The 22,631-nt window shown below is 47.1% G+C and overlaps 1 protein-coding gene across 1 annotated transcript in view; it reads left to right on the forward strand.

The window, feature by feature from the left end:
- Positions 1 to 2,094: 2,094 nt before the first annotated feature.
- The window catches only part of LOC119978160 (myosin-binding protein H-like), a 226,472-nt gene continuing 205,935 nt past the window's right edge, over positions 2,095 to 22,631 (forward strand). The window contains exon 1 of the mRNA XM_038819597.1: positions 2,095 to 2,202. Coding sequence (XP_038675525.1) covers positions 2,095 to 2,202 — 108 coding nt within the window. The remainder of the gene's footprint in view (positions 2,203 to 22,631) is intronic.

A 22,631-nucleotide genomic window follows, 5' to 3' on the forward strand; every position in this document is an offset into this window, starting at 1 on the left:
GGAGGTCCTGGAGCTGTTGCTTGAGGCGGTCCTTGAGGGGCGCTGGGACTCTGCGAGGTGCGTGAATGACAGGCGTGGCGTTGGGCTTGAGTAAGATTTTGTATGTGTAGAGGAGCGTGCCCATGCCTTTGAAAACATCATGGTATTGCTGGATGATGGAGTCGAGCTGCGCCGTGAAGTCTGTGTGAGAGGATGCAGACACATCGCTTGAAGAGAGAGAGTGTACTCTCTGCACTAAGTGGAGCAGCTGGCATGCCTATGCACCAAGCAAGGAGGCTTTTGAGGCAGCAACAATCTCGAACGGGAGAATGACTGTGTGAGCACGATGTATCACCTCAAGGAGGCAAGAGCCGCTGGCGGCGATGGCATTGCCATTGTAGTCCAGCAATTTACACGCAGATGGCAGGACAGCAGGCTGTACGCAGAGCTTGCGAAAATCAGACGATGCGATGAGATTGGCAGAAGCGCCAGTGTCCAGGTGGTGTTGAAAATCATTGGTTGGTTTGGATCTTTTAGTACCCGCCTTTAATTAGATCTCCCGGGCTGCAGGAATTCCTCTGGAGAGTCACCTTCACTTGCAAAGACTTCCACCATATTGACTCTCAGTCTCACTGAGATAATATTAGAATTCTCTACCTGATGGTTTACAGCAGGATCTCCATCCACTCTGCCTTACAATTGCCTTTCACTCTGCTTATGCGGTCTTTGTGCAGGGTTTCTAGCTGTGGCATGAAGAGAGAAGGATCTGGTCTTCAGGCACTTTTCGGGTTCTCAGGAGAGAGATATCAGCCTGGGCTTTTCCCAACCTTTCAAACAGAGGATTAAACGTTCAGAGGCTTGGCTGGAGAGACTGCTGGCAGCATTTCAATCAGAAGTTACTTTCACAGGCCTGGCTGGAGAATGTTTTACTCACCAGCCTTAGCTGATAGAGTGTTTTAAACCTGCTTCTTGCTACTCTCCAGGCCTAAGCAGCACTGAATTAAAATGGAGTCTGCGCCTGTTCTTCCCAGACACCGCTGCAGCGCTCTGCCAAGCAGAATTCAGCAACTCACAGAATTCCAGAAGAAGCCCATCAAAATGGCATCACTGGACAATGCCAAATAGCACACTGGAGCGAGTGAAGTGCTCGGGCCGGTTCAAATAGCACACGGGAGCGAGTGAAGTGCTCTGGCCGGTTCAAATAGCACATTAAACCAGTGTGGTTCAGTTTAAAACCAAAGTCGGCAGAACTGAAGCAGCCTGCAGAACAGACGTTGGAGAGAGAAACAAGGATCAGACAAGGATTCAATAGGGAATCCTTACAACTGATAAAGCAACACAGCACTTACGATGCTTTAAAGGGATGATATACAAAACTGGAAAAAAAGGCTAACTGCCTTTTAGCAGGTCAACTAAGGCAACAAGCTGCCTCGCGAGAGGTAATACAGATTTGAGAATCTGAAGGTAGTTTAGTCTCAACAACGGACAAAATCAAGGCAGCGTTTGAAGCTTTTCATTAGAAGCTTTATGGGTCAGAGCTACTGGTAGAGGAATCAGATATGTCTAATTTTCCAGAGGAATTGTTTTTTTCTAAAGTAAAGGAGGAAGATCAAGAAAGGATGGAGGTACCGTTTGGAATCAAGGAAATTAAAATAGCAATAGGGCAGATGCCAATGCCTCACTATGGCTTGAATATCTTATGGAATTTTTATATCTTGAAAGCGTTTAATGTACAGTGAAGAACCAATTGACAAATTTTACAATAGATGGCAGCCGTTCATTTTGCACTTGAAAGAGTTGATCACCATTACCTGTTAAAGGAAAATATGAATGGGGAAGGGCTTGGAGAGATTTGTTGTTTATTATTGAAACGGGAGGGGAGGGACTGTATTGCTATTATGATTATTTTTTATATTGTTTCTATTTATATTTAATATTAAAAAACTGAATAAAAATATATTTTTTAAATTATCTTCAATCTACGGTGAACAAAATTAAACACTGAGAATATACATAAGTAGATACTCGGTCAGCTGTAAGTAGATACTCGGTCAGCTGTTCTTTGATTAAAGACGTACCCAGTATTTGAAATGAGGAGGAGAGAGAGTTGAAGAGATGGAAAGATTGCGAGAGAGCATTCCAGAGCTCAGGACTGAGGCAGCTGAAGACACAGCTGTGATCGGTTATGTTAAAAATGTTACTCTATTTTGTGCACACTGGCAGGTAAGTGAGACTTGACAGGAATGTTATTATGTGCATTATCTTTTAATGGATTTCATATTCATTCTCTGGCAAATGGTAACCGGAAACCTTCCATCTCAAAGACAATGTCGGGGTAAATGTCCACATCTTCACATCTCGCTGGCAATCACCAGGTTTGTAACTGTAAACAGAATTATTGTTTATCTCCAACAAAAACTATAATGAACAAAGAACAACGAACAATACAGCACAGGAACAGACCCTTCGACCCTCCAAACCTGTACCGGTCATGATACCAACCTTTGCCAAAACCCTCAGCACTTCCTTGTGCCGAATCTCTCTATACCCATCCGATCCATGTGTTTGTCAAGACGCATTTTGAACGCCGTTAATGTATCTGTTTCCACCACCTCCCCTGGCAGACATTCCAGGCACTCGCCACCCTCTGCGTAACAAATCTGCCGCACACATCTCCTCTAAACTTTGCCCCACGGACCTTAAACCTATGCCCCCTGGTGACTGACTCCATCATCCTGGGAAAGAGTGTCTGCCCATCCACTCTATCCATGCCCTTCATAATCTTGTTGACCTTTATCAGGTCACCTCTCAACCTCAGCTTCTCCACATAGTTAACACCCTCCAGACTAGATACATCCTGGTAAATCTCCTCTGCATCCTCTCCAAAGCCTCCACATCCTTCTGGTAGTGTGGCGACCAGAATTGTGCGCAATATTCCAAGTGCGGCCTTACCAAGATTCTGCATGTCGCATTCTTGTCAGTTTTTATACTCGATGCCCCGTCCAATGAAGGCAAGTATTCCATATGTTTTCCTGACCACCTTGTCCACTTGTGTTGCCACTTTCAAAGATCTGTGGACCTGCACGCCCAAATCTCTCTGACTTTCTATATTCCTAAGAGTTTTGCCATTTACGGTATATTTCCCCTCTATGTTAGACCTAAATCTCCAGCAAATACAACTGGTTATCTATTAATAAATCCCTAATTCCCACTTATACTTGCCCCCTCTACACACACATACACACACACGACAGACAAACACAAAGGGAGAAAAAGGGGTAAAAAGTCATAAGCAAAAGGAAAATGAGTCTTTGTTTCCTTCACAGCAAGCTTGCAGATTAAAGTCTCTGTTTGCAGCCAGTATTGGTCTTCTCTGTGGATTCACTCATTCAGGTTCTCTGTAGTTTAAAGAAAACAGCCTTTCTGGAGAGAGTAGCAGGTTATGGCCTTTGTTCTGCAGCCTGTATTGGTTTCTGTGCAAGTTCAGAAATACAGCACTCACAACATGACTACGCTGGAGGCTGTTAAGCCTGTGGTGGGACTAAGGACATCCGGGAGGACTCGGAAGTCCCTGCATCGACTGACTCTTTGATAAACTCTCTCTTTGCTAATGCCTTTAACATGTATATGGAACCTTTATTTAGTTAATGTGTAAAAAGTAATAAGGGACTAAAGGGAGGAGGGATGTAGTAATGTGGCCCCTTTAAGGGGATGGGCCTGGTGGCTTATTTGACTGGCTCAGGAGCACACGAACCCCCGCCAAAAACGAGTAAGCACAGGGCCCTGGGAGCAGGACCGTGGGCAGTGTGGACCCTGGAGTGGGAGAGCTAAGACCCATCCTATTGTTCTCCCTGTCTGTGTATATATCAGCCTTTGCCTTTCCTTAGTAAACCCCTTTACTACTGGAAACCTCCAGAGTGTTTATCGAGCCACCACAGAAGCTTTGGGACATTTAAACATTACTTCCCAGAATACAGCAGCGTCTGCCATCAAGAGGGATCTTGGCCTGTTCCCAGATTCCCTGGCTGACATCTTGGAGATTTCCGGCACTGAGGTAGTTTGGACAGAGCCTCGATTGTTCCTCAGCAAGTTCGGGGGAGGGTAAGTGGGTATTATTCTGTCTGATCAGATGGGAAATAAGGGCTCCAAAGCTGACTGGAAGATTTATGTCAATAAATAATAAAAATGGCAGATGAGTGTCACTGCGGTGGTTATAACCCAGCCCCCTGCTGGAACCTGCTCTGTCTCATTCGCTCTCCCTCTCACATTCTGCAGTCAGTCCGCCATGTGTGGCCTTTTACTCACTGTTCTCTTTAAATGTTCCCTGTCACTATGAAGGCCAAATCAAAACAGCCACGCGGAGGCAGCCTTGGTGGTGGTCAAGAGTCGCAGAGATTTAGCCAAAATCCACAGAATTCCAGAGGAAAATTTGATTCAAACCAGCTTGTGGGCTCCGTCGCCACCTTGTGGCTGATGGCAGGAGGGCTGTGCAGCTGCATGAATAACAGAGGGAGTCACCTGGTACAGAGTGCAACTCCACTCCAGGAGGTTTCTCACATCCCTTCAGAAATAACAGCACTGTCCTGTCAAAAAATGGGACAGTTGGGTCGCTTTTCACCTGAATAGTAAAGTGCATAAAGCAACCTCCTCTCAATTATAACTGTCCTGCTTGTTGATCTTATGGTTTCTCTCTTGCTCCTTTCACAGCTGTCAACCTTGTTGGCTGCTGCCTCCTCCTCAGCCTCCTCTTCCCAATGGGGCAATTCAGCAGCTCCGGAATCCTCCCTTGCTGACAAGCTCTCAGTCTGTGTCTTTCTCTCTCCTTTGTAGGTTCCAGCTCCCAGGCAGAAACAACCTGTGGCCTAGTCTATTAGACTCAGCTGTGCTCGCCTAGACCAGGCTGGTGTTGTCTGAAGGTCATCCTGAACCCAAAAGATCTTCCCTTCTACAGTGGTCAGTCGTTTTAAAATCAGGACTTTGCAAATGGAATTAACCCAGGGACTGTGAGGTGCGTCCTCTGGGGGCTGGAGGGCTCTGGCTCACTTGGCGATGACACATGCACAGCCGTGCCGCCCCGTCCCGTGTGCTGGCTGCGAGACGCAGCCTCATCAGAGGGGTGAAACTCGGGGGAGCTGGTGGGTGCCACCGTCGCCACTCCATGGGACGGGTATGGGTTGGTACCCAGTGCCCCGTCCTCCCGCTTGGTGCCAAAAGGGCCCCAGGGTTCAACTTGGGATGGAAGGGCAGCTGGTTCAGGCAGCTGGCATCATCTGGCTCTGCCAGCGAGTCTCCATGGTCTGTGCCATCGTGTCAATGCCCTCGGCGATGCTCCTCCAGTGACTGGAACAATCTCTGCATGGCCTTGGCCATTCCCATCTGAGAGCGGGACATGTTCAGCAAAACCTCATCAAGGTTGGCCTGGTACTGGGTGACATCATTCAGCGAGTTGGACATTCTACCTAGACCCTCAGCCATGGCCGTCACCGACGCCTTGGACACCTTCACTGATGGTGCAGCAGATTCCACTGCAGTCGCCACCCTAGCAGTGTTGGCCTCGGTGCCACACATTGCCCGCGACATTTCCTGCACCCGTAGCCTCTGGGACTCCTCCAATCAGCTATGGACCTGCTGGCGTGTTGCTGACACCTCCCTCTCAATGTCCTGGCCTCTCCCTAACCTCCCTACCAGAGGCTCAGCATCAGACTGGGACCCAGCTGGGTCCGGGGATTCAGCAGGCCTCCAACTGCTGTCTCGCCCGGGATTCCTGGCTCCACCTGATGTTTATCAGCAGCTATGTGGTGCTCACCAGATTGTGCCCCAGAAGCCTGTCAACCAACGTTTCCCACCCGGGTGCGTGTATCTGCGCTGGCGGAGGGTGGTGATGACAGCTGTGATGCCTCGATCCTCCGAGGTGTTCCCATGGGAAACTGGAGAGGGTGCCACCTGGGATGGACCAATGGCATCGGCTGGAGGACCTGCAGGAGAATGGACATGAGGCCAGTGGGAGGTATGCTCATTTTGTCTATGTGGTGGTATGACTAGGAGCGCTGCCATTGGTGCAGAGCACCGGTTTCCCATTGGCTCTGGCTGGTCATGTGCCTCTCGGCTGATTTGCTGAGACTAGTCATGTGACTGCTCACCAATTGTTCGAGAGGCAAGTAGACCCCGCCTCCAAGGCGGGGTGTAAGTACCCAGAGGTCCCGGCGGTCGGCCTTTCACTGTGGGCGACCACCGGGCTAACATCTAGCTGATTAAAGCCTAAGTTTGGACCTTCATCTTGTCTCGCGTCCAATTGATGGTACATCAGTCTATATTGTGGAAAAAGGCCTTGGGGATAAATATCAGTATCGATCTGAACAGGAAGAGGAACCTCGGTAGTACGTTCATTTTGATCGTCTGCCGAAGGAGGTGGTGGAAGCAGGGACGATAGTGATGTTTAAGGGGCAGCTTGACAAATACATGAATAGGATGGGAATAGAGGGATACGGACTCCGGAAGTCAGACGATTTTAGCTTCGACGGGCAGCCTGGTCGGCACAGGCTTGGAGGGCCGAAGGGCCTGTTCCTGTGCTGTACTTTTCTTTGTTCTTTGTTCTTGTGTCTGCACCCAGGAAGAATGGGAAGTGTCCCGTCTCTGTAGGTCCTTTTTGACTTCTTCCGCCAGGCTGATCAGATTCCACTGAGGGATCTGTGACCAGTCCCAAATACCCAGGTAGCGGAATTTGTTTGGGCTAATTTGAATGGGATTCCCTCCAGCTCTGTCCCTCCCCCATTTGGGTTCACCGGGAATGCCTCGCTCTTACCCAGCTTACGTTTATAACCCGAGAAGGTTCCAAACTCTTTCAGGAGCTGCATGATTGCTCTCAGGCCTTCCTGTGGTTCTGAGACATAAAGGAGCAGGTCATCCGCATCGAGTGAGACTCGGTGCTCCTTGCCTCCCCTTTGGATGCCCTTCCAGCTTCTCGCACCCCGCACGGCGATCGCCAGGGGTTCGATTGCCAGGGCGAACAGGAGAGGGGACAGTGGGCATCCCTGCCATGTGCTTCTGTGCAGCTGGACGTATTCAGAGGTGGTGGTGTTGGTTCGGATGCTCGGCTTGGGAGCGTTGTGCAGGATCTTCACCCAGAAGGTGAACCCTGCCCCTAGCTCCAGTACCTCAAGGAGGTGCTTCAATTCGACTCTTTCGAAGGCCATTTCTGCGTCCAGGGAGATGATCACCTGCAGTGTTCTCTCCCCGGGGTTGGGGGGGGGGGGGGGGGGGGGGGTCATTATTACATTCATCAGCCGCCTGATGTTCGCAGTAAGCTGCCGACCCTTGACAAAGCCCGTCTGGTCCTCTGCGACCACCTCTGGTACACAACCCTCCAGCCTTTTGGCCAGGACCTTTGCGAGTATCTTCGCGCCTACATTTAGCAGTGAAATGGGTCTGTATGAGCCGTATTTTGTCGGGTCTTTGTCTTTTTCGGGTATCAGCAATATCGTGGCCTGTGTTAGCATAGGAGGTAGGGTGCCCCTCGCCAGCGAGTCTGTGAACATGTCCCTTAAATTCAGGGCCAGGGGCAGGGCAAATTTTTTATAGAAGTGTGGGTTTCCTCCAGGTGCCCCAGTTTCCTCCCACAGTCCAAAGATGTGCAGGTTAGGTGGATTGGCCATGATAAATTGCCCTTAGTGTCCAAAAAGGTTAGGTTGGGTTATGGGGATAGGGTGGCGGTGTAGGCTTCAGTTGGGTGCTCTTTCCAAGGGCTGGTGCAGACTCGATGGACTGAATGGCCTCCTTCTGCCCTGTAAATTCTATGATTCTACAAAAGGGGGAGGTGGAACAATAGGGAAGGTCTGGGATAGGGGAGAGGGTGGAGGGATTAAATAACAACAACATCAAGGGACAAAAGGCAAAGGGAGTGGGGATGGTGGCTGTAAAGAACCAAAGCAGTTATCCAGAGTGAGTGTAAACAGTAGAATAATGAAATGCTGTGTCTAAAAGCAAAAAAAAACAAAAAAAACTAGATTCAGATCGGCACATGGTAAAATAAAATCAAACTGGGGTCAGCGTTCATGGTCTGAAGTTGTTGAACTCGATGCTGAGTCTAGAAGGCTGTAACCTGCCTAATTGGAAGATGAGGTGCTGCTCCTCCAGTTTGCATTGAGCTTCACTGGAACATTGCAGAAGGTTGAGGACAGACATGTGACCATGAGAGCAAGATGGTGAATTAAAATAGTCAGCGACGGGAAGGTCAGAGTCATGTTTGTGGATCGAGTGAAGATGTTGCACAAAGTCAACACCCAATCTGCCTTTGGCCTCCCCAATGTAGAGGAGTGAATATAGAGACTAAAGTGAAGGAAGTACAGGTGAATCGCTGCTTCACCTGGGAGGAGTGTTTTGACCCTTGGACAGTGAGGACGGAGAAGATAAAGGAGCAGGTCTTACCCCTCCTGTAATTGTATGGGAAGGTGCCATGGGAAGCAGATGAGATGTTGGGGGTGATAGAGGAGTTGACGAGTGTGTCAGGAATTATACAGTCCCTTTGGATTGTTGGAAGGTGAGGGGAAGATGTGTTTAATGGTAACATCATGTTGAATGGGCACAGTAAGAAGTCTTACAACACCAGGTTAAAGTCCAACAGGTTTGTTTCAAACACGAGCTTTCGGAGCACGGCTCCTTCTTCAGGTGAATGGAAAGGCTTGTTCCAGAAATGTTTCTGGAACAAGCCTTTCCATTCACCTGAAGAAGGAGCCGTGCTCCGAAAGCTCGTGTTTGAAACAAACCTGTTGGACTTTAACCTGGTGTTGTAAGACTTCTTACTGTGCTCACCCCAGTCCAACGCCGGCATCTCCACATCATGTTGAATGATTGAATGTGGAGTCTGGTGGGGTGGAAAATAAGGGCAAGGGGAATCCTATTGTGGTTCTGGGAGGGAGGGGAATGGAGTGAGGACAGAAATGTGGGAAATGAGTCAGGCATTTTTCCAAACTTGGATGACTGTGTGGAGTTTGTATGGTCTCCCTGTGTCTACGTGGGTTTCCTCCGGATTCTCCAGTTTCCTCCAACAGTCCAAAGATGTGCAGGTTAGGTCGACTGGCCATGCTAAATTGCCCCTTAGAGTCTATAAGATTGGGTGGGGTGACGGGGATGGGGCGGGAGAGTGGGCCTAGGTACATAGAGGGTCGGTGCAGACTGGATGAGCCAAATGACTTCCTTCTGCAGTGTAGAGATTCCATGCTTCTATGTTGAACAAAGAACAAAGAACAATTACAGGAACAGGCCCTTCGGCCCTCCAAGCCTGCGCCAATCCAGATCCTCTATCTAAAACTGTCGCCTATTTTCTAAGGATCTGTATCCCTCTGCTCCCTGCCCATTCATGTATCTGTCTAGATACATCTTAAATGGCGCTATCGTTCCCGCCTCTACCAGCTCCGCCGGCAATGAGTTCCAGGCACCCACCACCCTCTGCGTAAAGAACTTTCCATGCACATCTCCCTTAAACTTTCCCCCTCTCACTTTGAACTCGTGACCCCCAGTAATTGAGTCCCCCACTCTGGGAAAAAGCTTCTTGCTATCCACCCTGTCTATACCTCTCATGATTTTGTAGACCTCAATGAGGTCCACCCTCAAACTCTGCCTTTCTAACGAAAATAATCCTAATCTACTCAACCTCTCTTCATAGCTAGCACCCTCCATACCAGGCAACATCCTGGTGAACCTCCTCTGCACCCTCTCCAAAGCATCCACACCCTTTTGGTAATGTGGCGACCAGAACTGTGCGCAGTATTCCAAATGTGGCCGAACTAGAGTCTTGTGCAACTGTAACATGACCTGCCAACTCTTGTACTCGATATCTCTTCTGATGAAGGAAAGCATGACGTATGCCTTCTTGACCACTCTATCGACCTGCGCAGCCACCTTCAGGGTAAAATGGACCTGAACACCCAGATCTCTCTGTACATCAATTTTCCCCAGAGCTTTTTCAATTACCGTATAGTTCGTTCTTGAATTGGATCTTCCAAAATGCATCACCTAGCATTTGCCCGGATTGAACTCCATCTGCCATTTCTCCGCCCAACTCTCCAATCTATCTATATTCTGCTGTATTCTCTGACAGTCCCCTTCACTATCTGTTACTCCACCAATCATAGTGTCATCTGCAAACTTGCTAATCAGACCACCTATACCTTCCTCCAGATCATTTATGTATATCACAAACAACAGTGGTCCCAGCACGGATCCCTGTGGAACACCACTGGTCACAGTTCTCTATTTTGAGAAACTCCCTTCCACTACTAATCTCTGTCTCCTGTTGCCCAGCCAGTTCTTTATCCATCTAGCTAGTACACCCTGGACCCCATGAGACTTCACTTTCTCCATCAGCCTACCATGGGGAACCTTATCAAATGCCTTACTGAAGACCATGTATATGACATGAATTCCATTAAATTGGTAAGACAGGACCTTCCCTGCACAAAACCATGTTGCCTATCACTGATAAGACCATTTTCTTCCAAATGTGAATAGACCCTATCCCTCAGTATCTTCTCCAGCAGCTTCCCTATCACTGACATCAGGCTCACCGGTCTATAAATACCTGGATTATCCCTGCTACCCTTCTTAAACAAGGGACAACATGAGCAATTCTCCAGTCCTCCGGTACCTCGCCCGTGTTCAAGGATGCTGCAAAGATATCTGTTAAGGCCCCAGCTATTTCCTCTCTCACTTCACTCAGTAACTTGGGATAGATCCCATACGGACCTGGGGACTTGTCCACCTTACTGCCTTTTAGAATACCCAACACATCCTCCCTCCTTATGCCGACTTGACCTAGAGCAATCAAACATCTGTCCCTAACCTCAACATCTGTCATGTCCCTCTCCTCGGTGATTACCGATGCAAATTACTCATTACGAATCTCACCCATTTTCTCATTCTCCAAGCATGTAGATTGTCCGACCAGAGGGGAGGCCATATTGGATTTGTTACTTGGTAATGAACCAGGGCAGATGATAGATTTGTTAGTGGGGGAGAATTTTGGAGGTAGTGACCACAATTCTGTGACTTTCACTTTAGTAATGGAGAGGGATAGGTGTGTGCAACAGGGCAAGGTTTACAATTGGGGGAAGGATAAATACAATGCTGTCAGACAAGAATTGAAGTGCATAAGTTGGGTACATAGGCTGTCAGGGAAGGACACAAGTGAAATGTAGAACTTGTTCAAGGAACAGGTACTACGTGTTTTTGATATATATGTCCCTGTCAGGCAGGGAATAGATGGTCGAGTGAGGGGACCATGGTTGACATGTCTTGTTAAGAGGAAGAAGGAGACTTATGTAAGGCTGAGGAAACAAGGTTCAGACAGGGCGCTGGAGGGATACAAGATAGCCAGGAGCGAACTGAAGAAAGGGATGAGGAGAGCTAAGAGAGAGCATGAAAAATCTTAGGCGGGTAGGATCGGAAAACCCCAAGGCCTTTTACACATATGTGAGAAATATGAGAATGACTAGAGCAAGGGTAGGTCCGATCAAGGACAGTAGCGGGAGATTGTGTATTGAGTCTGAAGAGATAGGAGAGATCTTGAACAAGTATTTTTATTCAGTATTTACAAACGGGAGGGGCCATATTGTTGGAGAGGACAGTGTGAAACAGACTGGTAAGCTCGAGGAGATACTTGTTAGGAAGGAAGATGTGTTGGGCGTTTTGAAAAACTTGAGGATAGACAAGTCCCCCGGGCCTGATGGGATATATCCAAGGATTCAATGGGAAGCAAGAAATGAAATTGCAGAACCGTTGGCAATGATCTTTTCGCCCTCGCTGTCAACAGGGGTGGTACCAGAGGATTGGAGAGTGGCGAATGTCGTGCCCCTGTTCAAAAAAGGGAATAGGGATAACCCTGGGAATTACAGGCCAGTTAGTCTTACTTCGGTGGTAGGCAAAGTAATGGAAAGGGTGCTGAGGGATAGGTTTTCTGAGCATCTGGAAAGAAACTGCTTGATTAGGGAAAGTCAGCACGGATTTTTGAGGGGTAGGTCTTGCCTTCAAGTCTTATTAACTTCTTTGAGGAGATGACTAAGCATGTGGATGAAGGTAAAGCAGTGGATGTAGTGTACATGGATTTTAGTAAGGCATTTGATAAGGTTCCCCATTGTAGGCTTATGCAGAAAATAAGGCGGCATGGGATAGTGGGAAATTTGGCCAGTTGGATAACGAACTGGCTAACCGATAGAAGACAGAGAGCAGTGGTGGATGGCAAATCTTCAGCCTGGAGCCCAGTTATCAGTAGCGTACCGCAGGGATCAGTTCTGGGTCCTCTGCTGTTTGTGATTTTCATTAACGACTTGGATGAGGGAGTTGAAGGGTGGGTCAGTAAATTTGCAGATGATACGAAGATTGTTGGAGTTGTGGATAGTGAGGAGGGCTGTTGTCGGCTTCAAGGAGACATAGATAGGATGCAGAGCTGGGCTGAGAAGTGGCAGATGGAGTTTAACCCTGACAAGTGTGAGGTTGTCCATTTTGGAAGGACAAATATGAATGCGGAATACAGGGTTAACGGTAGGGTTCTTGGCAATGTAGAGGAGCAGAGAGATCTTGGGGTCTATGTTCATAGATCTTTGAAAGTTGCCACTCAAGTGGATAGAGCTGTGAAAAAGGCCTCTGGTGTGCTAGCGTTCATTAGCAGAGGGATTGAATTTAAGAGCCGTGAGGTGATGATGCAGGCTAGTCGGCGGGGGGCGGGGGGGGGGGGGGGTGGTACCCCCCCCCCCCCCCCCGTCCAGGCTGATTACGTGGAACGTGAGCGGTCTGAATGGGCCAGTTGAGAGAGCGCGCGTGTTCGCGCATTTAAAGGAACTAAAGGCAGACATGGCAATGCTTCAGGAGACACATCTAAAGGTCACAGACCAGATGAGAGAAAGGATGGGTTGGGTTAGTCAGGCTGGACTCGGAGACCGGGGCGTAGCAATTTTGATCAGTAAGCGAGTGGCATTTGAGGCTGGAGGAATAGTAGCTGATAAAGGGGTTGGTATAGAATGGTGAGTGGGAAGCTGGAGGGGGTATGAGTGGTGCTTGTGAACATCTACGCCTCAAACTGGGATGAGGGGGATTTTATGAGGCGCGTGTTAGGCAAAATCTCAGACCTTGTGTAGTAAACCACGGGAGGCAGGAGTTCCGTCACCACACCAATATTTATTTACAATAACGATGTCACAGGAGCAGCTACAAACAGTGCTGCTAGCAGTCCAGTCAACTTAAGACTGGCTCACAAAGCCTACACAGGAGCTTATATGGGCCCCCTCAATGAGCTATCATTGAGGGAGCTCATACTCCAATTGGCCAACCAATAAAGCTAATTGGAGTTCATTACACCTTGAGTCACACAACTTGGTCATGGGAGTGGACTTTAATACGGTTATTGAACCTGAATTGGAGCGCTGAAAATCCAGGACAGGGAAGAGGCCGGCGGCTGCAAAAGAATTGAAGGACTTTATGGAGCAGATCGGGAGCGTAGACCCCTGGAAATGCACACGGCTGAGGGTAAAGGAGTTTTCTTTTTTCTCCCAAGTCCACAAAGTTTATTCCCGTATTGACTTTTTTGTTCTGGGCAGAGCGTTGATCCCAAAGGTGGGGGGGACGGATTACACGGCGATTACAGTCCCGGACCATGCCCCGCACTGGGTGGATTTGCGGCTTAGGGAGGAGAGAGGGCAGCATCCTCTGTGGAGACTGGACATGGGGTTGTTAGCGGACGAGGTGGTTTGTGGGCGGGTGAATAAGAATATCCAGAACGACCTGGAAACAAACGACACGGGAGAGGTTTCGGCAGCGACGGTCTGGGAAGCCCTGAAGGCAGTTATTAGAGGGGAACTTATATCGAACCAGTCTCATAGAGAAAAGAAGGAAAGGGTGGAGAGGGAGAGATTAGTGGAGGAGATACTTCGGGTGGATAGAAGTTATGCGGAGGCCCCAGATGCGGGGCTCCTGAGGGAGCGGTGTGAGCTACAGACGGAGTTTGAATTGTTGACCACAGGGAACATAGAACATAGAACATAGAACGATACAGCGCAGTACAGGCCCTTCGGCCCTCGATGTTGCACCGACATGGAAAAAAACTAAAGGCCATCTAACCTACACTATGCCCTTATCATCCATATGCTTATCCAATAAACTTTTAAATGCCCTCAATGTTGGCGAGTTCACTACTGTTGCAGGTAAGGCATTCCACGGCCTCACCACTCTTTGCGTAAAAACCCACCTCTGACCTCTGTCCTATATCTATTACCCCTCAATTTAAGGCTATGTCCCCTCGTGCTAGCCACCTCCATCCGCGGGAGAAGGCTCTCGCTGTCCACCCTATCTAACCCTCTGATCATTTTGTATGCCTCTATTAAGTCACCTCTTAATCTTCTTCTCTCTAACGAAAACAACCTCAAGTCCATCAGCCTTTCCTCATAAGATTTTCCCTCCATAGCAGGCAACATCCTGGTAAATCTCCTCTGCACCCGTTCCAAAGCTTCCACGTCCTTCCTATAATGAGGCGACCAGAACTGTACGCAATACTCCAAATGCGGCCGTACTAGAGTTTTGTACAACTGCAACATGACCTCATGGCTCCGGAACTCAATCCCTCTACCAATAAAGGCCAACACACCATAGGCCTTCTTCACAACCCTATCAACCTGGGTGGCAACTTTCAGGGATCTATGTACATGGACACCGAGATCCCTCTGCTCATCCACACTACCAAGAATTTTACCATTAGCCAAATATTCCGCATTCCTGTTATTCTTTCCAAAGTGAATCACCTCACACTTCTCCACATTAAACTCCATTTGCCACCTCTCAGCCCAGCTCTGCAGCTTATCTATGTCCCTCTGTAACCTGCAACATCCTTCCGCACTGTCTACAACTCCACCGACTTTAGTGTCATCTGCAAATTTACTCACCCATCCTTCTGCTCCCTCCTCTAGCTCATTTATAAAAATGACAAACAGCAACGGCCCCAGAACAGATCCTTGTGGTACGCCACTCATAACTGAACTCCATTCTGAACATTTCCCATCAACCACCACTCTCTGTCTTCTTTCAACTAGCCAATTTCTGATCCACATCTCTAAATCACTAAATCTCTAAATCACTAAATCACTAAATCTCTAAAGCAGTAGAACAGCTGAGAAAGCCTTAGGGAGCGGTCTATAAGTATGGGGAGAAAACAAGCAGGATGCTGGCGCACCAGCTTAGGAAGAGAGAGGCAACCAGGGAGATTGTGGGAGTAAAGAATAAGGAGGGAAGCTTGGTCTCAGACCCGGAGTGGGTGAATTTAGTTTTTAAGGAATTCTACAGCAAATGATATGGAGTTGGAACCCCCGGGAGCGGAAGGGATGAGGCAATTTCTGGACCAGTTGAGGTTCCCGAGGGTGGAGGAGGGCCTGATGGAGATAGATAAAATTATTAATGGGATAGTGGGCATGCAGTCAGGCAAAGCTCCGGGGCCAGATGGCTATCTGGTAGAATTTTTAAAGAGATTTTCAGAGACATTGAGCCCATTGCTGATGAGCACCTTTAATGAGGCGAGAGAGAAGGGAATCCTCCCCCCTACAGTGTCACAGGCCTCGATCACACTCATTCTGAAACGGGAGAAGGATCCTGTGTAGTGTTTGGTCTTACAGGCCAATCTCGCTTCTAAATGTGGATGCCAAGCTATTGGCTAAGATCTTGGCCATGAGGATAGAGGATTGTGTCCCGGGGGTGAAAGAAGACCAGACTGCATTTGTTCAGGGCAGGCATCTTAATGCCAATGTGTGGAGGCTTTTAAATATTGTTGTGATGCCCTCGGAAGGAGGGGAAGCAGAGGTTGTGGCAGCGATGGATGCAGAGAAAGCTTTCTATGGGGTGGAGTGGAAGTACCTGTGGGAGGCTTTATTTGGTGGGTGCGATTGCTGTACCAGGCGCCTGTGGCAAGTGTGCGCACGAACTGGCTTAGGTCGGAGTATTTTAAATTGCACCAGGGAACGAGGCAAAAATAAAATCGATATGAAGACCTCCCACTCTTAGCAAAATATATAGTCCATCATTTTTCTGTTTCAAAAGTGCATGTGGAGAAATATGGAAGGAATCACTAAGAGTGGGGTCCATTAGTTTTTTGAAGAATCAAGCATAGAACGTCTTTGAGCTGGAGTGAAGCTGTTCAACATTTCATTCATGCCATTGTCGTCATTGCGTACATCCCTACATGGGGACGGCTGGGAGGGTCCAGAATCCCTGTACGCATGTCTGGGTGTGTCTTGAAAGAGAAAATGCTGGAAAATCTCAGCAAGTGAGGCAGAGACCTGGGATAGATCCCATCCGGTCCTGGGGACTTGTCCACCTTAATGTCTTTTAGAATATCCAAAACTTCCCCCTTCCGTATGACAACTTGACCTAGAGTATTTAAACTCAATTCCTCAAAGAATTCTATTAGGTTTGTAAGACACGACCTTCCCTGCACAAAACCATGCTGCCTATCACTGATAAGTCTATTTTCTTCCAAATGTGAATAGATCCTATCCCTCAGTATCTTGTCCAACAGTTTGCCTACCACTGACGTCAAGCTCACAGGTCCATAATTCCCTGGATTATCCCTGCTACCCTTCTTAAATAAAGGGGCAACATTAGCAATTCTCCAGTCCACCGGGACCTCACCCGTGCTCAAGAATGCTGCAAAGATATCTCTTAAGGCCGCAGCTATTTCATTCCCTCAGAACCTGGGATAGATCCCATCTGGACCTGGGGATTTGTCCACCTTAATGCCTTTTAGAATACCCAAAACTTCCCCCTTCCTTATGCCGACTTGACCTAGAGTATTTAAACATCCATCCCTAGCCTCAACATCCGTCTTGTCCCTCTCCTTTGTGAATACCGATGCAAAGTACTCATTAAGAATCTCACCCATTTCCTCTGAGTCCACGCATAAATTCCCTCTTTTGTCTTTGGATGGGCCAATCCTTTCTCTAGTTACCCTCTTGCTCCTTACATACGAATAAAAGGCTTTAGAATTTTCCTTAACCCTGTTAGCCAAAGATATTTCATGACCCCTTTTAACCCTCTTTATTGCGCATTTGAGATTCATCCTACTTTCCCGATATTCTTCCAAAGCTTCATCAGTTTTGAGTTGCCTCGATCCTATGTATGCTTCCTTTTTCATCTTAGCTAGTCTCACAATTTCACCCGTCATCCATGGTTCCCTAATCTTGCCATTTCTATCTTTCATTTGCACAGGAACATGTCTGTCCTGCACTCTAATCAACTTTTCCTTAAAAGACTCCCACATTTCAAATGTGGATTTACCCTTAAACAGCTGCTCCCAATCCACATTCCCTAGCTCCTGCTGAATTTTGTTATACTCTGCCTTTCCCCAATTTAGCACTCTTCCTTTCGGACCACTCTTGTCCTTGTCCATGAGTATTCTAAAACTTACGGAATTGTGATCGCTATTCCCAAAGTAATCACTGACTGAAACATCAACCACCTGGCCGGGATCATTCCCCAATACCAGGTCCAGTATGCCCCCTTCCCGATTTGGACTATTTACATACTGCTCTAAAAAACTCTCCTGGATGCTCCTTACAAACTCTGCTCCATCTACGCCTCCAACACTACACGAATCCCATTCAATGTTGGGGAAGTTAAAATCTCCCATCACAACCACCCTATTGCTCCTACATTTTTCTATAATCTGTCTGCATATTTGTACCTCTACTTCATGTTCGCTTTTGGGAGGCCTGTAGTCAAGTCTCAACAATGTTACTGCACCCTTCCTATTTCTCAGCTCCACCCATATTGCCTCAGTGCTCGAATCCTCCATCGTGCCCTCCTTAATCACAGCTGTGATATCATCTCTGACAAGTAATGCAACTCCTCCACCCCTTCTACCTCATCTCTATCCCTCCTGAAGCATCTATACCCTGGGATATTCAGTTGCCAGTCCTGCCCTTCCCTCAACCAAGTCTCAGTAATACCAATAACATCATATTCCTCGGTACTGATCCAAGCCCTAAGTTCATCTGCCTTACCTGCTACACTTCTCGCATTAAAACAAATGCACCTCAGACCACCTTCGCGTTCATCATCTCTTCCCTGTCTACTCTTCCCCTTAGTCACATTGAGTTTATTGTCTCGTACCTTACTGGCTTTAGTTGCTGCTTCTTTACTGACCTTTAACTTCCTAATCTGGTTCCCATCCCCCTGCCACATTAGTTTAAAACCTCCCCAACAGTGTTAGCAAAAGCACCCCCTAGGACATTGGTTCCAGTCCTGCCCAGGTGTAGACCATTTGGTTTGTAATGGTCCCACCGCCCCCAGAATCGGTTCCAATGTCCCAGAAATCTGAACCCCTCCCTCCTGCACCATCTCTCAAGCCATGTATTCATTCTGACTATTCTTGAATTTCTACTCTGACTGTCCCGTGGCACTGGTAGCAATCCTGAGATTACTACCTTTGAGGTCCTACTTTTTAACTTATCTCCTAACTCCCTAAATTCTGATTGTAGGACCTCATCCCTTTTTTTACCTATATAGTTGGTGCCTATATGCACCACGACAACTGGCTGTTCACCCTCCCCCTTCAGTATGTCCTGCAGCCGATCGGAGACATCCCTGACCCGAGCACCCGGGAGGCAACATGCCATTCGGGAGTCTCGTTTTCGACCACAGAAACGCCTGTCTACTCCCCTTACAATTGAATTCCCTATGACTATAGCCCTGCCAGTATTTTTCCCACCCTTCTGTGCAGCAGAGCCAGCCACGGTGCCATGAGCCTGGCTACTACTGCCTTCCCCTGGTGAGTCATCTCCCCCAACAGTATCCAAAACGGTATACCTGTTTTGGAGGGAGATGACCGCAGGGGATTCAATTTGAGCACTGAGGCAATATGGGTGGAGCTGAGAAATAGGAAGGGTGCAGTAATATTGTTGGGATTTTACTACAGGCCTCCCAAAAGCGAGCGTGAAGTAGAGGTACAAATATGTAGACAGATTACAGAAAAATGTAGCAGCAATAGGGTGGTCATGATGGGAGATTTTAACTTCCCCAACATTGAATGGGATTCGTGTAGTGTTGGAGGCGTAGATGGAGCAGAGTTTGTAAGGAGCATCCAGGAGAGTTTTTTAGAGCAGTACGTAAATAGTCCAACTCGGGAAGGGGCCATACTGGACCTGGTATTGGGGAATGATCCCGGCCAGGTGGTTGATGTTTCAGTCGGTGATTACTTTGGGAATAGCGATCACAATTCCGTAAGTTTTAGAATACTCATGGACAAAGACGAGAGTGGTCCTAAAGGAAGAGTGCTTAATTGGGGAAAGGCAGATTATAACAAAATTCGGCAGGAGCTAGGGAATGTGGACTGGGCGCAGCTGTTTAAGGATTGGCCCACTCAAAGACAAAAGAGGGAATTTATGAATGGAGTCAGAGGAAATGCGTGAGATTCTTAATGAGTACTTTGCATCGGTATTCACAAAGGAGAGGGACAAGGCGGATGTTGAGGCTAGGGATGGATGTTTAAATACTCTAGGTCAAGTCGGCATAAGGAAGGGGGACGTTTTGGGTATTCTAAAAGGCATTAAGGTGGACAAATCCCCAGGTCCAGATGGGATCTATCCCAGGTTCTGAGGGAATGAAATAGCTGCGGCCTTAAGAGATACCTTTGCAGCATCCTTGAGCACGGGTGAGGTCCCGGAGGACTGGAGAATTGCGAATGTTGTCCCTTTATTTAAGAAGGGTAGCGGGGATAATCCAGGGAATTATAGACCTGTGAGCTTGACGTCAGTGGTAGGCAAACTGTTGGAGAAGATATTGAGGGATAGGATCTATTCACATTCGGAAGAAAATAGACTTGTCAGTAATAGGCAGCATGGTTTTGTGCAGGGAAGGTCATGTCTTACAAACGTAATAGAATTCTTTGAGGAAGTGACAAAGTTCATTGATGAGGGAAGGGCTGTAAATGTCCTATACATGGACTTCAGTAAGGCGTTTGATAAAGTTTCCCATGGCAGGTTGATGGAAAAAGTGAAGTTGTATGGCGTTCAGGGTGTACTAGCTAGATGGATAAAGAACTGGCTGGGCAACAGGAGACAGAGAGTAGTGGTGGAAGGGAGTGTCTCAAAATGGAGAAAGGTGACTAGTGTTGTTCCACAGGGATCCGTGCTCAGACCTCTGTTGTTTGTGATATACATAAATGATCTTGACGAAGGTATAGGTGGTCTGATTAGCAAGTTTGCAGATGATACTAAGATTGGTGGAGTTGCAGATAGCGAGGAGGACTGTCAGCGAATACAGCAAAATATAGATAGATTGAAGAGTTGGACAGAGAAATGGCAGATGGAGTTCAATCCAGGCAAATGCGAGGTGATGCATTTTGGAAGATCTAATTCAAGAGCGGACTATACGGTCAATGGAAGGGTCCTGGGGAAAATTGATGTACAGAGAGATTTGGGTGTTCAGGTCCATTGTACCCTGAAGGTGGCAATGCAGGTCAATAGAGTGGTCAAGAAGGCATACAGCATGCTTGCCTTTATTGGACGGGGTATTGAGTACAAGAGTCGGCAGGTCATGTTACAGTTGTATATGACTTTGTTTAAGCCACATTTGGAATACTGCATGCATTTCTAGTCGCCACATTACCAGAAGGATGTGGATGCTGTAGATAGGGTGCCGAGGAGGTTCACCAGGATGTTGCCTGGTATGGAGGGTGCTAGCTACGAAGAAAGGTTGAGTAGATTAGGATTGTTTTCGTTAGAAAGACGGAGGTTGAGGGGGGACCTGATTGAGGTCGACAAAATTATGAGAGGTATGGACAGGGTGGAGAGCAACAAGCTTTTTCCAAGAGTGGGGGTGTCAATTACAAGGGGGTCACGATTTCAAGGTGAGAGGGGGAAAGTTTAAGGGAGATGTGCGTGGAAAGTTTTTTACACAGATGGTGGTGGGTGCCTGGAACACTTTGCCAGCGGAGGTGGTAGAGGCGGGCATGATAGCATCATTTAAGATGCATCTGGACAGATATATGAATGGGCGGGGATCAGAGGGAAGTTGATCCTTGGAAAATAGGCGACAGGCTTAGATAAAGGCTCTGGATCAGCGCAGGTTGGGTGGGCCGAAGGGTCTGTTCCTGTGCTGTAATTTTCTTTGTTCTTTGTTCTTTGTATATCATTACCGAAGATAAACTGTATTCCTGGACAAGATAATTTCTCTATTACTCCTACCACTACTTCACCACTCTCCACTGGATTTTCCAACCGTACCTTATATAATGGAACACTACTCCTGTAACCCTGAATTCCACATATTACCACCTTTTCTGGCAACATTCTTCCCAAACTACATAACTCCTCATCTTTTACGATTAAAGATTGACTAGCTCCCGTATCTCTTAAAATTGAGACTTCTGTACCTGCTCCTCCTGATACATATGAGTAAACTTTACCCACAGAAGTCAATTCTTTAAAGAGATTTGGCACCTTCTTATCAATCACCTCTTGATCAGGCTGTACAACCTTTTGCACCTCCTTCGCTTCACTTGGGCTTTCCTTTACTACCTTAACAAACCCCACTGTCTTATCCTGATTTACCACATCAGCCTTCCCAGTGCTTTTCTTCAACCACCAACACTGTGACTTTACATGGCCTAGTTTATTACAGTGAAAACATTTGAAAATTTTCATTTCTTTTCCACCCTCCTGGATTTCTTTTTTAATGTGAGGTACACTCTCCTTCTAATTTTCCGTAAGGTCACCTTTACCTTTACCACTTGAGTATTTCTCACGTCCCCAGTTTCTATCCCTCACCGGCTGAAACTGATGTTGGAAACCAATCTTTGATTTATGAACTAATTCATAATCATCTGCCATTTCTGCAGCTATCTCGCAGTTTTAACCCTCTGCTCTTCCACATGAATTCTCACTACATCAGGAATTGAATTTTTAAACACCTCCAAAAGTATAATTTCTCTGAGAGCTTCATACATTTGGTCTATTTTTAAAGCCCTTATCCACCTATCAAAATTACTCTGTTTCAGCCTTTCATACTCCATGTATGTTTGACCAAATTATTTCCTTAAATTTCTAAACCTTTGTCTGTCGGCTTCAGGCACTAGTTCATATATACCTACGGTGGATTTTTTCACCTCCTCATACACCTCAGATACCTCCTCCAGTAGCGATGCAAACACTTCACTAGTCCTACTTACCAGCTTTGTTTGAATCAGTAATACCCACATGTCCTTTGGCCATTTCACTTGTTTAGCTATGTTTTCAAATGAAATGAAAAAGGCTTCTACCTCCTTCTCTTCAAACCTTGGCAATGGTTGGAATCTATTTAATCTATGAATCTATTTATATAGATTCCCATCAAGCCTTCGACTATGACGCTCTTTCTCACTATCCTCATCACTATCCATTAACTGTATGTTTCCCTTAACGTCTGCCAATTTTAACTGACTCGTGTTTCATGGCCATTTTCGGAAGTTCAAACTCTCTCTCTTTATCTTTTTTCACCGATCTGTATCTCCCTTTCTCTTTCTCTTTGTTCTAGTAGGTCTATTTTTTCTGTTTTCCTTTCTTCTCTCTCTTTTTCCTCTCTCTCTCTTTCTCTTTCTTTTTCCTCTCTCTCTCTCTCTCGTATTCAAGCTGCTTTAATTCTTTCTC

Source organism: Scyliorhinus canicula, chromosome 15 (assembly GCF_902713615.1).
Source record: "Scyliorhinus canicula chromosome 15, sScyCan1.1, whole genome shotgun sequence".
Taxonomy (NCBI): Eukaryota; Metazoa; Chordata; class Chondrichthyes; order Carcharhiniformes; family Scyliorhinidae; genus Scyliorhinus; species Scyliorhinus canicula.